At 43.6% G+C, this 18,460-nt stretch overlaps 1 protein-coding gene across 1 annotated transcript in view; it reads left to right on the top strand.

Moving 5' to 3' along the window:
- LOC124624653 overlaps window positions 1–4,935 on the top strand; it is a 34,995-nt gene extending 30,060 nt beyond the window's left edge. The window contains exon 3 of the mRNA XM_047149120.1: window positions 4,601–4,935. Within this exon, the coding sequence (XP_047005076.1) occupies window positions 4,601–4,652 (52 nt within the window). The 3' untranslated portion in view covers window positions 4,653–4,935. The remainder of the gene's footprint in view (window positions 1–4,600) is intronic.
- Window positions 4,936–18,460: the final 13,525 nt, after the last annotated feature.

The raw sequence follows: 18,460 nt of genomic DNA, 5'->3' as shown, positions 1-18,460 counted from the left end.
CACTGTGGCTTTGCACAACTGCACAGACTACCCTAACACGCCTCCATCCTCAGTCCAAATCCCATTCATAACTCAACCTGCTAGGTATTCCTCCTACATTTAGACTGAGGAGGGCGTAGTGTTACAGCAGTCTGTGGAGCTGTGCAAAGCCGCAGTGCCATGGTGGTACACCGGGTAGCGCATCTGCCTACTGAGTAGGAGACTCGGGTACGAAGCCCGGCCTTGGTACAAATTTTCGTTCCTTGTTCGGTCTACAAATATACATCATACACTATGCGATCAAAAGTATCTGGATATCGACAAAAACATACGTTTTTCATATTAGGTGCATTGTGCTGCCACTTACTGCCAAGTACTCCATATTAGCGAACACAGTAGTCATTAGACACCGTGAGAGAGCAGAATGCGGCGCTCCGCCGAACTCACGGACTTCGGTCAAGTGATTGGGTGTCACTTGTGTTATACATCTGTACGTGAGATTTCCACACTCCTAAACATCCATAGGTCCACTGTTTTTGATGTGATAGTGAAGTGGAAACGTGAAGGGGCACGTACAGCAGAAAAGCGTACAGGCCGACCTCGTCTGTTGACTGACCGAGGCCGCCGACAGTTGAAGAGGGTCGTAATGTGTAATAGGCAGACATCTATCCAGACCATCACACAGGAATTCCTAACTGCATCAGGATGCACTGCAAGTACTATGACAGTTAGGTGGGAGATGAGAAAACTTGGATTTCGTGGTCGAGCGGCTGCTCATAAGCCATACATCACGTCGGTAAATGCCAAACGACGTCTCGCTTGGTGAAAGGAGCGTAAACATTGGACGATTGAACAGTGGAAAATCGTTGTGTGGAGTGAAGAATCACGGTACACAACGTGGCGATCCGATGGCAGGGTGTGGATATGGCGAATGCCGGGTGAACGTCATCTGCCAGCGTGTGTAGTGGCAACAGTAAAATTCGTAGACAGTGGTGTTATGGTGTGATCGTGTTTCTCGTAGCGGGGGCTTGCACCCCTTGTTGTATTGCGTGGCAATATCACAGCACAGGCCTACATTGCTGTTTTAAGTACCTTCTTGCTTCCCACTGTTGAAGAGCAATTCGGGGATGGCGATTGCATCTTATAACACGATCAAGCACCTGCTCATAATGCACAGTCTGTGGCGGAGCGGTTACACAACAATAACATCCCTGTAATGGACTGGCCTGCGCAGAGTCCTGACCTGAATGCTATAGAACAGCTTTGGGATGTTTTGGAATGCTGACTTCGTGCCAGGCGTCACCGACCGACATCGATACCTCTCTTCAGTGCAGCACTTCGTAAAGAATGGGATGCCATTCCCCAAGAAACCTTTCAACACCTGACTGAAAGTATGCCTGCGAGAGTGGAAGCTGTGATCAAGGCTTTGGGTGGCCCAACAACACATTGAATTGTAGCGTTACCGATGGAGGGCACCATGAACTTTTAAGTCATTTTCAGCCAGGTGTCCGGATACTTTTGATCACATAGTGTACACGTTTGAGATTTGAAAAACGTCTGTGCAACCACGTGGTTTCATTTGATTAAAACACTGAAAACTGATGAACGTTAAACGATGCAGGAACTACCACCACCTGAAGAGAATGGTTACAGACACAGAAAATATGAAAAAGGCTACTGAAAACGAAGCCGTGGATTAAAAATAGAAGAAGAAGCTTTTTTAAAGTGATTTTTTTAAAAATATGAAACTTCCTGGCCGATGCAAAGTGTATACCGGACGGAGACTCGAAACCGGGGCCTTCGCCTTTCACAGACTAGTGCTCTATCGACTGAGCTACCCAAGCACAACTCAGGACACTCTTACTTCTCCCATAACCCTCCGGTACGTCATCTCCTACCTTCCAAACTTCCTAAAATAGGTCCGAAAGTTTAGTCAGATGGAAGGGCTGGCGTTTCAAATATATTTTTTTTCTTTTTTACTTAATCACTTACGTTAGAATCCCTTCTGGTACTTGTAAAAATGCACACGAAGTTGTAGCTACTTCGATTGTAAATTATTACTGAACATTTCGGGGTTTACCTCTACGGACTTCGCCTGGCGAGTAATCTAGATCATCAGAAGTGCTGTATAGATACACTACTGGCCATTAAAATTGCTACACCACGAAGATGACGGGCTACAGACGCGAAATTTAACCGACAGGAAGAAGATGCTGTGGTATGCAAATTATTAGCTTTTCAGAGCATTCACACAAGGTTGGCGCCGGTGGCGACACCTACGACGTGCTGACATTAGGAAAGTTTCCAACCGATTTCTCATACACAAACAGCAGTTGACTGGCGTTGCCTGGTGAAACGTTGTTGTGATACCTCGTGTAAGAAGGAGAAATGTGTACCATCACGTTTCCGACTTTGATAAAGGTCGGATAGTAGCCTATCACGATTGCAGTTTATCGTATCGCGATTTTTGCTGCTCGCGTTGGTCGAGGTCCAATGACTGTTAGCAGAATATGGAATCGGTGGGTTCAAGAGGGGAATACGGAACACCGTGCTGGATCCCAACGGCCTCGTATCACTAGCAGTCGAGATGACAGGCACTTTATCCGCATGACTGTAATGGATCGTGCAGCCACGTCTCGATCCCTGAGTCAACAGATGGGTACGTTTGGAAGACAACAACCATCTGCACGAACAGTTCGACGACGTCTGCAGCAGCATGGACTATCAGCTCGGAGACCGTGGCTGCGGTTACCCTTGACTCTGCATCACATACAGGAGTGCCTGCGATGGTGTACTCAACGACGAACCTGGGTGCACGAATGGCAAAACGTCATTTTTTTCGGATGAATCGAGGTTCTGTTTACAGCATCATGATGGTCGCATCCGTGTTTGGGGACATCGCGGTGAACGCACATTGGAAGCGTGTATTCGTCATCGCCATACTGGCGTATCACCCGGCGTGACGGTATGGGGTGCCATTGGTTACACGTCTCAGTCACCTCTTGTTCGTATTGACGGCACTTTGAACAGTGGAAGTTACATTTAAGATGTGTTACGGCCCGTGGCTCTACCCTCCATTCGATCCCTGTGAAACCCTGCATTTCAGCAGGATAATGCACGACCGCATGTTGCAGGTCGTGTACGAGCCCTTCTGGATACAGAAAATGTTCGACTGCTGCCCTGGCCAGCACATTCTCCAGATCTCTCACCAATTAAATACGCCTGGTCAATGGTGGCCGAGCAACTGGCTCGTCCCGATACGCCAGTCACTACTCTCGATGGATTATGGTATTGTGTTGAAGTTGCATGGGCAGCTGTGCCTGTACACGCCATCCAAGCTCTGTTTGATTGAATGCCTATGAAGGCTGTTATTACGGCCAGAGGTGGTTGTTCTGGGTATATGCACCCAAATTGGGTGAAAATGTACTGACATGTCAGTTCTAGTATGATATATTTGTCCAATGAATACCCGTTTATCATCTGCATTTCTTCTTGGTGTAGCAATTTTAATGGCCAGTAGTGTAGATAAAGAGTTACATATACAGGTTGTTACAAAAGGTACGGCCAAACTTTCAGGAAACATTCCTCACACACAAAGAAAGAAAATATGTTATTTGGACATGTGTCCGGAAACGCTTACTTTCCACAATGCTTCAAATGGCTCTGAGCAGCATGGGACTTATCATCTATGGTCATCAGTCCCCTAGAACTTAAAACTACTTTAACCTAACTAACCTAATGACAGTGCACAACACCCAGTCATCACGAGGCAGAGAAAATCCCTGACCCCGCCGGGAATCGAACCCGGGACCCCGGGCGTGGGAAGCGAGAACGCTACCGCACGACCACGAGCTGCGGACGCTTACTTTCCATGTTAGAGCTCATTTTATTACTTCTCTTCAAATCACATTAATCATGGAATGGAAACACACAGCAACAGAACCTACCAGCGTGACTTCAAACACTTTGTTACAGGAAATGTTCAAAATGTCCTCCGTTAGCGAGGATACATGTATCCACCCTCCGTCGCATGGAATCCCTGGTGCGCTGATGCAGCCCTGGAGAATGGCGTATTGTATCACAGCCGTCCACAATACGAGCACGAAGAGTCTCTACATTTGATACCGGGGTTGCGTAGACAAGAGCTTTCAAATGCCCCCATAAATGAAAGTCAAGAGGGTTGAGGTCAGGAGAGCGTGGAGGCCATGGAATTGGTCCGCCGCTACCAATCCATCGGTCACCGAATCTGTTGTTGAGAAGCGTACGAACACTTCGACTGAAATGTGCAGGATCTCCATCGTGCATGAACCACATGTTGTGTCGTACTTTTAAATGCACATGTTCTAGCAACACAGGTAGAGTATACCGTACGAAATCATGGCGGTGAATCGAGGAAGTACATTACATACTGACGAAACTAAAATGAGCTCTAACATGGAAATTAAGCGTTTCCGGACACATGTCCATATAACCATATTTTCTTTATTTGTGTGTGAGGAACGTTTCCTGAAAGTTTGGCCGTACCTTTTTGTTACACCCTGTATAGATACCGAGCAAAACCTTTGTTTGATATTTGCGTTCCTGCTGACAGTCGTCACACGTGGTGGTTGTGGTGTTACAGGGGTAAGCTGCGCCTGTCGCACCTGCTGCTGCCTCTGCTTCGGCGGTTGTAGGCAGGGAGCGGCGGGCAGCGCGACCCGGCATCCTGGTGCGGCTGCGGCGCGGCTGGGCGCAGCACGCAGCTGCTTCTTCTCCCCACGGTTCTGGCTGTCCTCTGCACTCCACACGGCGTCCCGTCTACTACGAAGATGGCCACTCTCCATCGCTAACTGCCGTCTCAAGGATGAGCTCTGTCGAAGCCTGACATTTCTGTCATTTATTTATTGTTTTATAATCCAAAACATATGGACATTCCATATTGTTCTTTATACCGATATTTATACTGTCTGCTCTGCTTTACGGTTGCAACCGTACTTTTTCTGTTTTTTAATAAAACAATTTAAAATTCTCTCACTTTACTGGTTTGTCTCCCTGTGTGGCATCCCGCATGCTTATGGCTTTATCTCCCAGTGTACAACATTAATAATAAGCTGAAACTCATTATGGAGCCACGTGAATGCGCCGCACGCAAATACTCAACTGCTACCAGCTCCTCCCCACTATCGTGTGCTGTCATTAGCACGGCGTCGCCAAAGAGCCTCTGCGAAACAGGAGAAGTAACAGAGACAGGCCATCAGCAGATTACAGTTTTCAGTAGGTCCATGAGGCCTCCTTCGGAGCATCAGTGGGTGACGCTTACACGTACATGTTAAGTAGCCTCCAAAAAAAGACTCTACGTCACGTGTAACACAGTTCTCATGTTGCATTATTCGACGAGCCAGTCAGATGAGAGACAAGTGCAACACCAACGTGTTATGGCTCCAACCTCAGAAATATAATGTGTAGGGTAGCCAATTAGAACGAAAGGTGCCGTCGTATCTTTTCCCATCACTAGATACTGCAACATTATCCTTGGCCAGTTCCCAAAATTTTTCCGCAGGCTCTTCTTTTGTTGTTGTTCGAGAGAGATTCGGGTATGGACCGACGCTGTATTTCGTTCTCTCCCTTTTCTCATCAACAATAGAAACATTACACAACACTCTATACGCAGACATCGCAGTCAGATACAATAAAACTGTCACACTCACACCCCTTTGCCACAGGAGTAATGCGGCAATATGAGGGCAATAAGACGAAAACCGTTCAGATCAGGTGGCTCAACAATCTCTCGGGCTGGACGAAGACCTGTAAAGACCTTACATAAGCCAGTTAATGTAAGCTACTTAACGTATTGCTATCGAACGGGGAACTATTCTAAAGAATAGTGCGACACTATATTACGACATTATTTTTCATCATTTATTATATACTTGTCATATGGAAAGAAGTCAACGATGTACATTTTACCCAGGTCTAGTGACGTAAATAGAGAGATTGGGGGAGGCAGGGAGAGGGAGGGAGGGGGAGAGAGAGAGAGAGAGAGAGAGAGAGAGAGAGAGAGAGAGTGAAGGAAGCTTGTCTCCTCGATGACAAGGTTATTGAAGGCAGATTGCGAAAAAATGGGACACGAAATTCACCATGTCATCTTGAAAAGAATCGCCGGAGAATTTACAATAAGTGATTCAGGAAGATCATGGAAAACTGAAACTGGAGGTCCGAATAGGGAGGTGAACTGCCGTCTTTCTGAATGCGGCTGTAGTGCTTAAAGGTTGTGCGATCTCACCACCACCACAACAGACTGAAGTGACTAGCTTCGTTATAGTTCTAAAGGGTAGTGGTGTGCAGTCTAATAAAATAAGATGACACTGGTGGAATTATATTAGGAATGTGTTGTTGTTGTGGTCTTCAGTCCTGAGACTGGTTTGATGCAGCTCTCCATGCTACTCTATCCTGTGCAAGCTTTTTCATCTCCCAGCACCTACTGCAACCTACATCCTTCTGAATCTGCTTAGTGTATTCATCTCTTGGTCTCCCTCTACGATTTTTACCCTCCACCCTGCCGTCCAATACTAAATTGGTGATCCCTTGATGCCTCAGAACATGTCCTACCAACCGATCCCTTCTTCTGGTCAAGTTGTGCCACAAACTTCTCTTCTCCCCAATCCTATTCAATACTTCCTCATTAGTTACGTGATCTACCCATCTAATCTTCAGCATTCTTCTGTAGCACCACATTTCGAAAGCTTCTATTCTCTTCTTGTCCAAACTATTTATCGTCCATGTTTCACTTCCATACATGGCTACACTCCATACGAATACTTTCAGAAATGACTTCCTGACACTTAAATCAATACTGGATGTTAACAAATTTCTCTTCTTCAGAAACGCTTTCCTTGCCATTGCCAGCCTACATTTTATATCCTCTCTACTTCGACCATCATCAGTTATTTTGCTCCCCAAATAGCAAAACTCCTTTACTACTTTAAGCGCCTCATTTCCTAATCTAATTCCCTCAGCATCACCCGACTTAATTAGACTACATTCCATTATCCTTGTTTTGCTTTTATTGATGTTCATCTTATATCCTCCTTTCAAGACACTGTCCATTCCATTCAACTGCTCTTCCAACTCCTTTGCTGTCTCTGACAGAATTACAATGTCATCGGCGAACCTCAAAGTTTTTATTTCTTCTCCATGAATTTTAATACCTACTCCGAATTTTTCTTTTGTTTCCTTTACTGCTTGCTCAATATACAGATTGAACAACATTGGGGAGAGGCTACAACCCTGTCTTACTCCCTTCCCAACCACTGCTTCCCTTTCATGTCCCTCGACTCTTATAACTGCCATCTGGCTTCTGTACAAATTGTAAGTAGCCTTTCGCTCCCTGTATTTTACCCCTGACACCTTTAGAATTTGAAAGAGAGTATTCCAGTCAACATTGTCAAAAGCTTTCTCTAAGTCTACAAATGCTAGAAACGTAGGTTTGCCTTTCCTTAATCTTTTTCCTAAGATAAGTCGTAAGGTCAGTATTGCCTCACGTGTTCCAGTGTTTCTACGGAATCCAAACTGATCTTCCCCGAGGTTGGCTTCTACTAGTTTTTCCATTCGTCTGTAAAGAATTCGTGTTAGTATTTTGCAGCTGTGACTTATTAAGCTGATAGTTCGGTAATTTTCACATCTGTCAACACCTGCTTTCTTTGGGATTGGAATTATTATATTCTTCTTGAAGTCTGAGGGTATTTCGCCTGTTTCATACATCTTGCTCACCAGATGGTAGAGTTTTGTCAGGACTGGCTCTCCCACGGCCGTCAGTAGTTCCAATGGAATATTGTCTACTCCTGGGGCCTTGTTTCGACTCAGGTCTTTCAGTGCTCTGTCAAACTCTTCACGCAGTATCGTATCTCCCATTTCATCTTCATCTACATCCTCTTCCATTTCCATAATATTGTCCTCAAGTACATCGCCCTTGTATAGACCCTCTATATACTCCTTCCACCTTTCTGCTTTCCCTTCTTTGCTTAGAACTGGGTTTCCATCTGAGCTCTTGATATTCATACAAGTCGTTCTCTTATCTCCAAAGGTCTCTTTAATTTTCCTGTAGGCGGTATCTATCTTACCCCTAGTGAGATAGGCCTCTACATCCTTACATTTGTCCTCTAGCCATCTCTGCTTAGCCATTTTGCACTTCCTGTCGATCTGATTTTTGAGACGTTTGAATTCGTTTTTGCCTGTTTCACTTACTGCATTTTTATATTTCCTCCTTTCATCAATTAAATTCAATATTTCTTCTGTTACCCAAGGATTTCTACTAGCCCTCGTCTTTTTACCTACTTGATCCTCTGCTGCCTTCACTACTTCATCCCTCAAAGCTACCCATTCTTCTTCTACTGTATTTCTTTTCCCCATTCCTGTCAATTGCTCCCTTAAGCTCTCCCTGAAACTCTCTACAACCTCTGGTTCTTTTAGTTTATCCAGGTCCCATCTCCTTAAATTCCCACCTTTTTGCAGTTTCTTCAGTTTTAATCTACAGGTCATAACCAATAGATTGTGGTCAGAGTCCACATCTGCCCCTGGAAATGTCTTACAATTTAAAACCTGGTTCCTAAATCTCTGTCTTACCATTATATAATCTATCTGATACCTTTTAGTATCTCCAGGGTTCTTCCATGTATACAACCTTCTTTCATGATTCTTAAACCAAGTGTTAGTTATGATTATGTTGTGCTCTGTGCAAAATTCTACCAGGCGGCTTCCTCTTTCATTTCTGTCCCCCAATCCATATTCACCAACTGTGTTTCCTTCTCTCCCTTTTCCTACACTCGAATTCCAGTCACCCATGACTATTAAATTTTCGTCTCCCTTCACAATCTGAATAATTTCTTTTATTTCATCATACGTTTCTTCAATTTCTTCATCATCTGCAGAGCTAGTTGGCATATAAACTTGTACTACTGTTGTAGGTGTGGGCTTCGTATCTATCTTGGCCACAATAATGCGTTCACTATGCTGTTTGTAGTAGCTTACCCGCATTCCTATTTTCCTATTCATTATTAAACCTACTCCTGCATTCCCCCTATTTGATTTTGTGTTTATAACCCTGTAGTCACCTGACCAGAAATCTTGTTCCTCCTGCCACCGAACTTCACTAATTCCCACTATATCTAACTTCAACCTATCCATTTCCCTTTTTAAATTTTCTAACCTACCTGCCCGATTAAGGGATCTGACATTCCACGCTCCGATCCGTAGCACGCCAGTTTTCTTTCTCCTGATAACGACATCCTCTTGAGTAGTCCCCGCCCGGAGATCCGAATGGGGGACTATTTTACCTCCGGAATATTTTACCCAAGAGGACGCCATCATCATGTAATCATACAGTAAAGCTGCATGCCCTCGGGAAAAATTACGGCTGTAGTTTCCCCTTGCTTTCAGCCGTTCGCAGTACCAGCACAGCAAGGCCGTTTTGGTTATTGTTACAAGGCCAGATCAGTCAATCATCCAGACTGTTGCCCTTGCAACTACTGAAAAGGCTGCTGCCCCTCTTCAGGAACCACACGTTTGTCTGGCCTCTCAACAGATACCCCTCCGTTGTGGTTGCACCTACGGTACGGCTATCTGTATCGCTGAGGCACGCAAGCCTCCCCACCAACGGCAAGGTCCATGGTTCATGGGGGGGGGGGGGGGGTATATTAGGAAAGGAAACACAAAAGTAGTAGATGAGCTGCGCAGAAAACTAACTAATGATAGCCGAAAAGGAGACGAGATATAATGCAGACTGTTAATAGTGTGGTATCGTCCATGGATTTCTGTGACACATCAACGTCGGCAAAGTGAATCGATACCACAGACATTAGCGAGGGCTCGCTACAATCTCCAATGACGTATGAATGGCTCTCCAGAAGACCACGCCTCTCTCTCATCAACAGCAGCGCACTCACACTGAGGTCAATATAGAGCTGAGTATACAAGAGCTCACCCCTGTTCGAAACCTCAGCGACAGCAGTCACCATCATCGTGTGGACCAACGAGTAGTTAGAGTTTCAGATGAGCTTCTACTGTTGTTGATGCTGAGTATTGTATTTCAAGAGAACAGTGAAACCTGGTAGTCAAGGAAGGCAGGATTCGGTTGCGATTGTGGACGGGGCTGTAATCAGTTACTACTGGTTCCCTTTTGCAATTACACGCATTTATTTTAAAACGGTAATTCCAGACTCAGCATTAATGTGAGAAAATGAATGGTGGGCTCCATGTGGTTCCCAAGTCGTGCAGCGATCGTAAACCAGAAAATTACCAAACATGCAGCAACCAGTCGCAAAATCATGTTTTATTTATTAACTTTTGCAAATCGATTTCAACTGATTAACAGCCATCATCGGTGCTTGCAACCAATATGCAAACATAAAATTATGTTTGACCTCTGCTTAAGACAGTATTACTACTGAGGACAGATATTAGTTGCAAGCATCGATGATGGCTGTTAATCAGTCGAAATAGATTTGCAAAAGTGAATAAATAAAACATGATTTTGCGACTGGTTGCTTCATATTTGGTAATTTTAATGAAAGAATAAACAACTGTGTAACTAATAGTGCTTTCAGTGCGTTACAATTTACCTAATGAGCATAAAATACAGACACAGCAAATAATGTTCTAAAAACAAGCCAATGTGATCCCAATTAGAATTTTAAGGCAAGTAACCACAGTCACGGCTGAAGGCCTTTAACGCCAAGAACGGCAATTATAAAAAAAGTTGACAAACACACTGTAAAACAGCAATGCAATGGCAAAGGTTAATTTGAAAAGACAGGCAACTGATCACCAAACGGATGAGACAAAATGATGGTAAACTTGGTAGCACAACCATTTAAACCTGCTGGAATGCCAAGATTGGCAATTATATTAAAAAATTAGAAAAACATACAGTAAAACAGCAAATTAAACAGCAAAGGTTAATTTAAAAGGACAAGGAACTGATAATCAAACAGGTGAGACAAAATGATGGTGAACTTGGTAGCACAATCATTTAAACCTGCTATAACGCCAACAATGGCAATTACATAAAAAATTTTAAAAACATAGAATAAAACAGCAAATACAACAATAAAACACAAGGTGCACCAGGAATCGACCTCTGAATAGATCCGGCAAAAAACACTTTAGCGAGCGATGAGATAGGCAGCCAAGAGCTGCATTCACTTCACAAGATGGTAACTCAGACTGGTGGCAGTCTAACGAATGACTAATGATAACCTTGCTGAGGCTACCTGACGTCCAATAAACCAAATACAAAGATGTAAAAATACGCCAAAGCCGGAACCTGCAGTCTGGACTCCGTCCGCAGAATACTGTGCTTAGAGCGCCCAGAACGAGAAAGGAATCACTACCACCAGAGTATAAGAATCGTCAACCAACCTACAATCAAGAAAGCTATCAAAACTACACGCCTCACCGGACAGCAGCGGCAAGGCGAAGAAACGTGCACTGCCGTTACATACACTAACCCCTAGGGCATGTAAGTGGGGTGTTAGCGGCCACAAGGCAGGAAAAATACCGCTGGTTGAACTTAACAAATAGTAACAAGCTGAAAGCAATAAATAGTAATTAGAAGTCCAGGAAAGCTAATCAGATCCGCCGCTCCATAGCACTCCACTCGCTGCTCTTCACCTCGGCAACACTATGAGCAGCAACACGAAACCAAGGTCTCACAATGGTGGAGGTTTCTCTGCTTGAATCCAAATGCACTCAACTTAAAGTTTGCAGGATCTGGTTTACGACGAGGTCGTGCACGCTCGTGAGCACAGGCCTAAAAATTGTAGAGGGAGACCTAGAGATGAATACACTAAACAGATTTAGAAGGATGTAGATTGCAGTAGGTACTGGGAGATGAAGAAGCTTGCACAGGATAGAGTAGCAAGGAGAGCTGCATCAGACCAGTCTCTGGACTGAAGACCACAACAACAACGACCGAATACACTAATTTTAATAGGTACCGTGGGCATACTATTCAACGGAGTAGACAGAGTTGTCCAACTGAACGATGTTTAGTACATTCTTAAACTTTCGGAATTTATTCCTTGTCTGTGAATTCCTTGACGTCAGCTGTGTTATTTAAAGACCTACTATCCAACAATGGCTTATGAAAATTTGTGCAGGATGGGGTTCGAGACTCGGTCAGTCACAAATTCTCATATCTCACTTTTCGGTAGTAGACCTATAGGTAATATAGCTGATGCGAAAGATTTCTCAGGCAGCGAATGAATTTAGAAAGTATTTCGTATTGCTGTGGATCATCAACAGTGTGTTCTTTCCGAAATGCATGAGAGTACTGTTTTAAACTTTACCATGTTAATCACAAAATCTATAATATACATTGTAAGTTTGATAAACAAATGTCTCCCAATAAATATGACTCTTTTCGCACTACCATTAAAATTCTGAATCCTTTGTAGAGATTGTTTTTGATAGCAGTATTACATACGTGTTGGGCGCTATTTTTTGAGAAAAGATAAACAAAATGTTAAATCCCTTATTTCCTTGTACGGGTTGTTTTTCGTAGTAGTTTTATTCTTATACTTAATATTATTTTTTGAGAAAAGCGAAAAATTAGCAACGTCGAAAAATACCGTGAAACTATCAATGGCCTTACAAATAGCGAGAATTACAAATTATGTAATAATTAAAAATGTTAAACCCAACTGCAACACAAAACGTGCATTTAATTCCTTGTGATTTCTTAAAGATAGGAAATTCTTCCCAGTCACCCACGAAAAACCTTTATAAGCCAAAAGAACAACGACGGGCATATAGTAAGGATAATTTTATAACCGCACTTTTGACTGTACTGTGAGGCGCCTAATTCTTCACTCATGATTGGCCCAAGGTATCGAAATGACGTTTTCTGCAAGTTGGAATGCATGAAGGTGTAAGTAAGTAATCTGATGTATAGTTAACACTCATCTACTATTATTAATTAAGATGTTTATGAAGGTAACGTTGTACCTTTTTTGTAGTTAGGAAGAGTGTTGCACCTAGAGGATAGTGTACCTAGGAACACATGATGTTTCCTTGTCGGTGTTTCAATATAGTGCCTGATTTTGCAGTCATAAGAAGGAATGCGCATTAGCAGCCGCCATCAGGAGTTTCTGGCATTGTCTCCTATTTTTCTTGTTGTGAGACATGGGAATGTGTTTTGTCCAGCGTTTGAAAAATATTACGGGTCCTGAATATTTATGTGCTGTATTTATTTGCGATAGCGACGGGCCAGCGATAAAGCCGTTGAATGAAATATCCACATCATTCCTCATGCTTCACAAACGGTTTCAGATATCGAAATGAGATTTTGGCAAATGATAGCTCACAAAGGAGAGTATTTCACCATATCTTTATTATGTAAAAGCTTCGTCATCTATCGTGTTATTCCAATAACTACACACTTTTTTGGTGAAAGAATGTAATTTTTAAGGGCCATCGATATCTGGTGAAACGAGAAATGCTATGGGTTGGAACATCATGTATGAAGACATTACACGTTTTTTTTGTACCGTGAAAGTGATTTTTCATAAGATACTGACTTTACTTTTCCTCAGTTCCTCACTTAATAAACTTAGTAAACCACAGTTTCATAATTTTCTCGCAATTGTGTCTGTACAATATGTTAGTGAGGTTGGACGGTGTAAACTCCGCGGTCTGTTGGCAAAAGAACCAAATTTTGACATGGCAACCAGGGAAATGTGTAGGTTATACTCAAAACTGATCACTCGTGACGCTTCTCAGGAAGTTACAAATGGTTAACAAGTCAGGCGAAAAGAAATCGCTGCATTTTCGGAGGATTTTATTTTTTTAGGTACTAAAGAAAGTAGAGGTGACAGTAGATCTTTTAGAATAGTCAACATGCAAATGTGGGCATGGAGGGGCCCCACTTAATATTTACAAAAAATGTGAGCGTAGGCTTCCCTCCAGCTCTCGGCGCTTTACCTACAGCGCTCTGAGTGACCCCCCATCAATGCCGCTCTCTCTGGAGCGTTGCAGATGATACAGAACTGATACTAAGCTATATTGTGACCTTCCACTTCTGACAGAAGTCGTAGCAGTGAAGTGGTTTGTGCGTTTGTGTACGTGTGTTTGTGTGGGAGGGTGGGTGGTTGAGTGGGAGGTTCGCGCGTGCGTATGTGTGTGTGTGTGTGTGTGTGTGTGTGCGTATAATACCTGGAGGCGTGACTGAATGACAGAAAGGTGCCATCGTCTTTCGACATGCCTACGACTACATTGTGAATGGAGTTGTCTGATGGTTGTTGTGTCAACGTACACGGTACAACCCGTCTGCAGGGAATGGTGTACCAGAAGCAGCCATATAACATGGCATAAGAACAGTGACTGCAAAAAGATTGCAACTCCCAGGGACTGGAACAAGAGTCACGTCGTGTCAATGGCAAGCGGGTTCAAACCCGACTGTAATTGCTGCTGTCAATAAATTCTTGTCCTTCTCATCTAGTTTCCAAGTGAACATTGCGAGGAGAACTGCGGACATCTGGAGCTGCGTACCTCGCCGAAGCCTGCTGTTCACTGCGAATCTTAAAGCTGCACGACGTCTTCAGTGGACCAGACAACACTCCGACTGGAAGGGTGGGGTGTGGTTGACTAGTCGCGAGTTTTCTTCTTTGGGGAGGATGCAAGGCGGCGAGTGCAACAATAGCCCAGTGAGACGTATGACCTGTAGCGTGTGGAGGCCGTAGATCAGGCCGGAGGCGATTTGTGCGATGTTTTCTGGGGTGTTTTTCGTACCATGACTTGGGCCTACTCATTCAGTTCACCGTCAACATGAAGCAGGATCTTTACTCAACCTTCTCGGTGCCCAAGTGCTGCCCTTTCTGCTACATTCTGTGGGCAGCCCTCTCTTCCAAAATGACAATAGCTTTTATTAATTTCTCTACATGCGGATTCCTCAACTGTTGCTTAAAATAATGAATAATCGCTCCAGCTGCTGTGTAGAAATTGATCTAGTTCACTTCCGATATCGGCCAAAATACACTGACGGAAAAGTAATATCAACACTAAGAAGGAGTTGTACGACATTGTCTACGCGTGTTTGCACATCTGAAAGATGATGTGTATTCAAATTTCGCGCCAGTCACATAAAAGCGGCGCTAGTAGTGCCAATATTAGGGTGCAAATCAGGTGGTGAGCGTTAGTTACCTTTAAGATCGTACGTGGTCAGCTGATATTAGTAGAGTACCTTTAAGGCGACAAAGACGCCATTATCAACACCTCACTTCGCTTGAACGAGATCGTGTAATAGGGACACAAGAAGATGAATGTTCATTCTGCGACACTGCAGAAAGACTTGGCAAGAGTGGGCCGCCGTATATGATTGCTGGCGGTGATGGCCACGGGTAGGTACGGCCGCAAGAAGACTGGGCTCCGGGCGATCATGTGATCTACCGAGAGAAAATACCATCGTGTTTGTCTTATAGCTCTGGCACATTGTACTGCATCTGTAACAACAATTTGAGCAGCAGTTGACACCACAGTGACTCAACCAACTGTTACTAATTGGTTACTTCAAGGTCAATTCCGAGCCAGACGACCTGTAGCATGCGTTCTACTGACCCCAAATCACTACCATTTTCGACGTCAGTGATGTCGAGTGAGAGCTCATTGGAAGGGAGGGAGGAGGTCTGTTGTGATTTCTGATGAAAGCTGTTTCTGCCTCGGTGGTAGTGATGGCCGTGTGCGAGGCAAGTTGGGCCTGCAACCAATTCATGTGCGTGCTAGAATCACTGGACCTACACCAGGGTTATGGTTTAGGGGTGCGATTTCGTATCATAGCAGGAGCACTCTCGTGGTTATCCCAAGTACCCTCTCTGCAAATTTGTAAGTCAGTCCGCTTATTCGACCTGTTGTACTGACATCCGTGAACAGCATTCCATCTTGTGTTTTCCAACAGGATAACGGTCGCCCACATGCCGCTTTTTAACCCAACATATTCTCCAGATTGTCGACATGTTGCCTTGGCCTGCTCGATCACATCATCGGACGACAACACCAGCGTCGTCCACAAACAGCATTAACTGTATTTATCGACAAAGTGCAACAAGCATGGAACTCCATTCCAAAAACTGACATCCACCACCAGTACAACACAATGAAAGCACGTTTGCATTCAACATACTGGTGGTTACGTCTGTTATTAATGTACCAGCGTTTCACATTTTCAATGACTTGTCTCTTGCGCTCATTAGCCTGTAATCTTGCAATGTAGGTGTGGTATCTATATAGTTCCGATGCCACAGCGTAGGTTGGTACTACGAGAGCGGAAGATCTTCGCCGACGACAGCGCCCTCTAGCCGACGCTGTGCAGCTCTACGACCGCAGCTCTACTTTCGCCCAGTTCATGAAGAGCAGACGGCCGAGAACCATCGCTTTAGCTTAGCTTGCTATTGACACTGTCTTATCTAGACTTTGGCTGCACACCTACGTGCTCATCACCTAAAGTTATGTAACATGTTTGCATATATTTATACCATAGTAAAACCACTTTTACTTCACTTGCAGTACCGACGTGCTTTACCTCACCTGCTCCAACTCGCTTCCTTTCATTCGGCTTCGTTGTCAGCTTTCAGGAGCAGACCCACGCGCCGTCTTTATAAAAGTTAGCCACTTTGTAAGTAGGCTGTTTAGGTTTTTATGTTGGTAACACCACGCAGCGCTCTGTATGAAAATTACTGACTGTGCTGTGTGCAGTCTGTGGCAGTTGGATGTGAACAGCGAGCAACGTTGCGCAGTTGGAAGTGAGCCGCCAGCAGTGGTGGATGTGGGGAGTGAGATGGCGGAGTTTTGAGAGCGGATGATCTGGACGCGTGTCCATCAGAAAGAGCAAATTTGTAAGACTGGATGTCATGAAGTGATATAGATATTATGGCTTTTGAACACTATTAAGGTAATACATTGTTTGTTCTCTATCAAAATCTTTCATTTGCTAACTATGCCTATCAGTGGTTAGTGCCTTCAGTAATTAGAATCTTTTATTCACCTGGCAGTAGTGGCGCTCGCTGTATTGCAGTAGTTCGAGTAACGAAGATTTTTGTGAGGTAAGTGATTCATGAAAGGTATAGGTTATTGTTAGTCAGGGCCATTCTTTTGTAGGAATTTTTGAGTCAGGTTGCGTTGCGCTAAAAATATTGTGTGTCAGTTTAGTGTTGATCAGAATAAGTAAAGAGAGTAATGTCTGAGTACGTTCAGTTTTGCTCAGCGGTTTGAAAATCAAATAACGTAGAGGCTTATCAGCACAGTCATTCATAAATTTTTTTGAGGGGAGGTTTCAACTTGAATATGTTACCCAGACAAATGAATTCCAGAAATTTCATTTCTCTATATTAATTAATTTTTGGTGTTGCTATTTTTCCGTAAGTGTATTAGTCCTTTATTAAATAGTTCACGAAACTGCCCTAAAACCGAGGGAGTCATCAAAGCCTCCGAATTCTTTATGTGAACACGTTTAAAGCTTTTTCAGTAAAATGAACATTATTAAAAGTCTACATCTTCATTCTACATGTCTACATATTTATTTTTCAACAAAGTCACCCTGGCAACGAACACATTTCTCACAACGAGAGACGAGTTTGTTGATATAGTCACTGTAGAGTGTTTGACTTTGTTGACGGAACTATAACCTCACCTCTGCCTGCACTGCTTCTCCACTATCAGTGTGAAGTCCTCCAAGGTGTTGTTTAAGTTTTGGAAACAAATAAAAATCGAATGAGGGCAAGTCGGGGCCGTATGGAAGACGATGGATGACAGTGAACCCAAGGCGTCGGACTGTTGCAGATGACGCAGCGAACGCGTAAGGTCTTGCAATGCCACGCCATGTTGACGGAGGGGACGATCCATGTGTGGACGAACGCTTCGAACCGAAACTTGATTGTAGCACGCTGTCTCTCACGCACTGACATACTTACGTTACACACAGCTAGGTTGCATCCTGGTCTTCGGAGCCCTACAGCAGCAGAGGGCTGCAAACCTGAAGACATGAAGAATAAAAGTACAGAATGTTAATAACGTTTGTTTCATGTAAAAAAGCAATTAAGAATTTTCGCATAATAAATTAGGAGGCATCGCTTTTCACACATCGTCGTATGATAGGTATATACACATTGTTTATAAGGAGATGAAAAACAAGGTTTATATGTAGAAGTGTAGATAGAGTATAAAACTTACATTATGCTGTAGAGAAGCCCCGTAATTGATAACTTCCTTAAAGTTACTCAGCAAATTCGTAGCTGTATCCAGATGTTTGCAAGCATGCTCTGTCAGCAGTACTCTAACGACCTCTACTGTTCCCTGTGATTCAACTACTGCACACTACAGGACGTAATTCTACACTTCACTTGGATGTCCCGTCCACTGACACTATTTTACTCTTTTAATAAATCTATTTTTAGCCTTTCATTTCTAAGACAAACAATTTGGAATTTTCCAACACGTCAAAACATAAATTTTCTGA

This window comes from Schistocerca americana, chromosome 1 (genome assembly GCF_021461395.2).
Source record: "Schistocerca americana isolate TAMUIC-IGC-003095 chromosome 1, iqSchAmer2.1, whole genome shotgun sequence".
In the NCBI taxonomy this organism is placed as follows: domain Eukaryota; kingdom Metazoa; phylum Arthropoda; class Insecta; order Orthoptera; family Acrididae; genus Schistocerca; species Schistocerca americana.
The sequence above is the reverse complement of the archived record's forward strand: the minus strand, read 5'-3'. Positions and strand labels throughout refer to the sequence as shown.